Source organism: Nicotiana tomentosiformis, chromosome 7, assembly GCF_000390325.3.
Source record: "Nicotiana tomentosiformis chromosome 7, ASM39032v3, whole genome shotgun sequence".
Classification (NCBI taxonomy): Eukaryota; Viridiplantae; Streptophyta; class Magnoliopsida; order Solanales; family Solanaceae; genus Nicotiana; species Nicotiana tomentosiformis.
In genome coordinates, this window is record NC_090818.1 from 65857045 (window position 1) to 65863505 (window position 6461).

At 38.4% G+C, this 6461-nt stretch overlaps 1 protein-coding gene across 1 annotated transcript; it reads right to left on the minus strand.

Moving 5' to 3' along the window:
* Positions 1-3851: 3851 nt before the first annotated feature.
* LOC104096650 (uncharacterized) lies at positions 3852-4784 on the minus strand. Its single transcript, XM_009603053.1, has one exon. It carries the CDS (start codon positions 4782-4784, stop codon positions 3852-3854), a length of 933 nt encoding a protein of 310 aa, XP_009601348.1.
* Between the last annotated feature and the right edge of the window lie 1677 nt (positions 4785-6461).

A 6461-nucleotide genomic window follows, 5' to 3' on the forward strand; every position in this document is an offset into this window, starting at 1 on the left:
TATTTAATTTCAATAAATTATAATAGCATCTATCTAAGTAAATGTTCTAAGTTATAATTAAGTATGTGCGTAATTTTTCACACACACACATACACTATATTGTAATTGATGCTAATAACTTCTTTTTTTATTCGTTCATCACTAATAATGCATGACATAGATTAATCGATATATAGGTCGAGACTATTTGATGAATCATCGATTAATATTCATCAATACATCTAAGTAAGTTATAAGTCGATGAATCAATTTACAAATAGATATACTAATTAGTATCTTCCCAAGTCTATCCCTAAAAGAACCCGACCCTGTGGTCCTAGCGCTTCGTGTTCTTATATATATATATACACACACACATACAAACACACTTCACTGTAATACTTTAACTATATATATAGCTTGTTATAGTATATGTTAGTGTGTATATATATAGCTTGTTAAAGTTTGACCATGTTTGACCTATTAATTTAACTCGTTTACTTAATACTAATATCTTCTTCGTTTATTTAATTTGTGATCCATATATATATATATATATATATATATATATATATATATATATATATATATATATATATATATATATATATATATCACAGATGTTTAGTATTAATTCTTTTATTTTTCATTCATTCATCACTAATAATACATGGCATAGCTAGATTAATCGATATAAGTCGAGACGTTTTGTTTTTACTATTAGTCGATATAGGTCAAACGTTTTGTTTTTAATATTCATCGATGCATCTAAGTAAGTTATAAGTCGATGAATTAATTTACAAATAGCATGTTATATATAGTATATGTTAGTGTATTAATTATTTGTATTACAAAAGTGTTAACGAATTATATTTATATTATTTAGATAGTAAATATAAAAGTAATTCGAAAGTTTGATCAATGTTGACGTAATAACCGACCAACTTTGGTCGGTTATTTTGTAGAAAATAACAATTACCGACCAAAGTTGGTCGGTAAATGCTTCCCCTACATTAACCGACCAACGTTGATCGGTAATTTTAAATATAAATTTTTAAATATTATAAAATATTTTAAATAATAAAATAATTATTAAAATTTAAAAAATTGGATCTAGATTACCGACCAACGTTGGTCGGTAATCCAAAATTTTCTTGTCTGACCACCTTGGTCAATTCGTTGACCAATTTACCGACCAACATTGGTCGGTATTTAGTTTAAAAAAAATGTAAATATTTTTTTTTCCCAGTTTCCGTCCAACCTGGACGGTGTTTGGTCGCTTTTTTTGACCGACCAACGTTGGTCGGAAATAGTTGGTCGGTTTTTAGCAGATTTTTAGTAGTGCTACCTAATTGGAAACATATCTTTGGCATCTTGGGCAGCTTTTGTCTGTTTTTGGTTCTAGGGTTCTTGCACACACACTTGGATCTTGAAGATTTGGAGCTTTTGGTTGCACATTTCTTACCCATTTGTGTTCCGTTCTTCATTTTGTTGCTTTGTATTGAATATCTAAGTGTGTAGTATTTTTTCCATCATTTAAATCTTGTTTATGGGAATATTCATATTTAAAGTGTGGATTAAATACCTTGTTGTGCTTATGTATTGAACAATTTTTATTTATTATGAAGTGAGTTATTGTTTCTTTAATTAATCTTGTTATTAGATGTTTCAAAAGGGATTAGCTAACCCTAGGACTCGCCCATTCACTTCGAGTTAATTTTGTAAAAAATAATTCGGGTTTGGGAAAGGTTAATTAACAAAAGATTGAGGCGTTAACCCTCATTTTATAGATTCTACCTAGGAATAGGATTGAACTACTTGTAGCCTTATTCGGGTGTACTTAATCTCTTAATTGGTTTAGGGATAATTCAATTAGGAAGTCTTGTTAGTTTTCGGAAGAATCTAATATAAAATTATTACCCGAGGATAATTAACATACACTCGCTCATATTTGTAAAATCGTGAGATATATTGGATCGTTACTTGAGTGTAATTCCCAATGCATCCATGCTTGAAGCCATTGATCATTTTACTTGCTTTCTAAGTTAGTTTATATTTTTGCAATTAGTTATAAATATTTTTTCAAAACCTTTTTAAGTGTTTGGCTTAGCATAATAAGTGATATTTCTCTTACACACCTAATCGCCTGCATGTTGTTCTTTGTGGGATACGACCCTAACTTATAGTTGGGTAAATTATATTGCATGCGACCATGTCCATGTACTTTTTAGTAGTGTATTTGGACGTCATCACACCCCGAGCCAAGACCCTTTCACATTGGAAGATCCATCCGTGAACATGGTCCAAACTCCTGATGTTTTTTCCGACACCATCACCTCTTCTTTTGCTGCCAAAGGTAGTAGTCCAGGACTGAAATCAGACACAAAGTCGGCCAAAACTTATGATTTGATCGCAGTCCTGGGCTTATACTTAATATCAAATTCACTAATTTTGATTTCCCATTTGGCCAGCCTCCCTGAAAACTCAGACTTGTGAAGTACATTCCGCAGGAGAAAGGTTGTCACCACGACTATAGGGTGGCATTGAAAATAAGGCCCAAGCTTTTGAGCGTGACTATGAGAGCTAAGGCTAATTTTTTGAGGTGCCGGATAATGAGTTTTCGACAAAATTTTGCTAAAATAATAAATAGGAGATTGTGTACCTTCGTCCTCCCGGAATAGAACGACACTTAACGCTACCTTCGAGACCGCTAAGTATATTAACAATTGTTCGCCTTCCTCCGGTTTTGATAGCAACAGAGGGCTCGATAGATACCGTTTCAGATCATTTAGGGCCTATTGGCATTATGGAGTCCATTCGAAGTTGTTCTTCTTCATGAAGTGAGAAGAAGTAATGACAATGTTTGAAGACCGGGAAATGAACCTGCTCAGAGTGGCCAATCATCCGGTTAGTCTTTGGACTTCCTTCACACTTGTCAGCTGATCTAGAATGTTCTTGATGGATTTGATCTTATTGGGATCGACTTCGATCCCCCTTTGTGACTCTAGAAAACCCAAAAATTTACCGGAGCTAACTCCGAACGCGCATTTTTCAGAGTTGAGCTTCATGTTGTGCTTTCTTAGGATGTCGAATGTTTCCTGGAGGTGTTTTAAATGGTCACCTGCATTGAAAGACTTGACCAACATATCATCTATGTACACTTCCACTGTTTTACCTATTTTGTTTTCGAACATCTTGTTCACGAGCCTCTGATAAGTGTCTCCAACATTTTTGAGCCCGAAAGGCATCACATTATAACAATATGTGCTGAAGTTCATTATGAACGAAGTTTTATCCTAATCCTATGGGTTCATCATAATTTGATGGTACCCAAATATGCATTAAGGAAACTTATTAACTCGTGCCCGGCCGTGGCGTCAATCATTTGATCGATGTTTGGCAGTGGGAACGAGTCTTTCGGGCACGCCTTATTCAAGTCCTTATAATCTACGCACATTCAAAATTTATTATTCTTTTTTAGAATAACAACTACATTAGCTAGCTAGTCGGGATACTTTACCTACCGGATTGAACAGATGTCAAGTAATCGAGTTCCTCTTCTTTGACAAACCTGTTTCTGACCTCGGCTATCGAGCGCTTTTTTGCCTTACCGGTAGGATGCTTGGGTCCATGCTTAGCTTGTGCACAACCACCTATATTGGGATACCTGTCATATCCGCGTGCGACCATGCGAAACAATCAACATTAGCTTTAAGAAAATCAATAAATCCTAACTTGAGCTCGGGCTTTAGTCTTGTCCCCAAGTGAAATTTCATATCTAGAAATATTTCGAACAAAACAACTTGTTTGAGTTCTTCCACGGTGGACTTGGTCGCATCCGTTTCTTTCGGTACCTAAAAATATCTTGGTACCTAGTAGGATTCCGACGACTCCACCCCTTTGTCATCTTCATTCCGTTTGGGAGAAATCGTCGGTTCCTGTAATTTCTTTGCATTGAGTTCCTTCCCTTTGATGATGGAAACTGATACCACGTTCATTTCCCTTACTGCCGGTTTATCACCTCTTATTTGTTTGATCCCCTCTAAAGTCGGGAATTTCAGCATTTGGTGATATGCAGATGGCACGACTTTCATCTCATGTAACCATGGTCTACCAAGAATTATGTTGTAGCCCATGTCGCCTTCCACCACTTCAAATAGGGTAGTCTTCATGACCCCTTTGGCATTCATGGGCAGCACGATTTCCCCTCGGGTTGTCGCACTTGCTATGTTGAACCCGACGAGTAGTTTTGTTGCCATAACGATGCTTACTGTTAGCTTGGCTTGTTCCAGAATTCTCCATTGAATGTTGTTGGCTGAACTTCCTTGGTCAACCAAAACATATTTAATCTGGAAATCTAAATCGTTAAGAGAAATTACCAAGGCATCATTGTTAGGTAGAAGAAGTCCATCCGCATCTTCTTCCGTGAAGGTGATGTCGTCTTCGGAGAATTCCCCGAGCCTCTTGCTACGAGTCACTGATACCTTTGTTTTCTTGGCTGCCGAGAAGGTTACACTGTTGATCTCGTTCCCCACGAAAATCATGTTAATAGTTAGTCGAGGAGACCCTATCTTCGAGGGCTCTGCGTTATCTCCTACATGTTCATAATTGTTCTTCGCCCAGTCGCTTACGAATTCCCTGAGACGGCCGTTCTTTAACAACGTTGCCACCTCTTCGCACAGATGTTGGTAGTCCCTAGTTCTTTGGGCATTAGTCCCATGATATTCACACCATAAATTAAGATCTTTCTGGCTGGGGTCGGATCTCATCGGCCTCGGGAACCATGCTTCTTTGATGTTTCTCATTGCCGATACCAGCTCCACTACGCTAACACAGAAATTATATTTGGACAACCTGGGATAAGTGGAATCTCGGGAACCCGATACCTCGTTGTCCTGCAATGACCTATTATTCCGACCACGGTCAGTTCTTGTATTGGGGGCAAACCTATCTGCTAACTAGAACCCTTTGTTGACGTGTCCCTCGACCCCTTTGTAGGGAAAAAACCGGCCCTTAGAAGATTGTCGATCCGTATCAAAATCATCTTTTGATTTATCCCTGTTCTTTTCTCGATCCTGACCCTTAGTTGATGCCGGGAACACGAGCTAATCATCTTCTATTCTTATCTTTGATTCATAACGATTGTGCACATCCGCTAATGTGGTTGCTTGGAACTCGAGCAAGCTTTCTTTCAGCTTCCGGGAAGCATCAGAACATTTCAGGTTCAACCCCTTAGTAAATGCCTCAGCTGCCCACTCATCTGGCACGACCGGCAACAATATCCTTTCATTCTAAAAACTGATCACAAACTCGCGTAGCAATTCAGACTCTCATTGCGAAATTCTGAATATGTCCCCTTCCAAGCATGGGCCTTCCTGGCCCCGGCATGGAACTTGATGAAAGAATCTGCGAGTATTTCAAAGTAATCGATCGAGTGTTCGGGTAGGAGTGAATACAATGTCAAGGGCCCCCTCATGAGGGTTTCTTTGAATTTCTTCAAGAAGACCAACTCAATATCATGTTGAGCCAAGACGTTTCCTTTCACCGCCATTGTATAAGTTGTGATATACTCCTGAGGGTCCAAAGTCCCATCATACTACGATATGTCAAGAATTTTGAACAGTTTTAGAATCAATTATGGTGTTGCGCTCCGTTTGAACGGCAATTGGGTATACTTTTTCATGTACGGGCTCTTCAACACTGATGGAACACCCGAAATTTGGTCCATTCGAGTTTGGAACCTTTTTGCGTTCTGATCCATCCACTCGCTCATTTCACTCATGAATCTCATGAGTTCTATTTTGAAGGGATCATTGCCGTTGTCATTACCGGATTCGTTGCCGATCCCCCCGATTATGTTAAAGCCAACCTCTCGGGGTATTGTTATCAACCCTTTGAGCTGTTCGATTTGCGGGGGTGCTGGGAGGAACATAGCCTCTTCTATTTGCATTGTTGCAAGCACCTGACAATGCATACTTTAGTTCCGTCATGGCCTGGTCTTGTCTTGAGAGATGGCCCATGATGGCCTTATGCAGCTCCCTCAAGATCCTTATATTTTCCGCAACGTGCTCATCCTCAACGTCATTAGGAGTTGTCTCCCGCACATGTCGGGGATAATGCCCGCCATGGACCGGAGTTGTTACATCCTTCTCGTTGCGGGTGTCGCTGATTGAATCCTCATGTTGAAGCAGATTTTCTTGCAGCTCAATGTTGTGTGTGATATTAAAATCATTAGCTGCCATTTTTACGATTTTCGCTATGAAACAAAGAATTAAACGAGTTAGCAATAGATGCAAGGGTCCACTCAGTTATGCAGCTGTCTAAGCCCCACGGTGGGCGCCAAACTCATTACCCGTAAAATGGTACAGTTGAATTTGTTGCGTGGTTTATAGATAAGGTAACTTATTTGATCCAAAAATGATAAATAAAATGAATAAGAATATAAGAACTAGCGTTGAATTCAAGATAAATAGCAGATAGCC

Coding starts and splice junctions, on each gene's coding strand:
- LOC104096650 (XM_009603053.1), bottom strand. CDS start 4,784: ATGAGAAACATCAAAGAAGCATGGTTCCCGAGGCCGATGAGATCCGAC.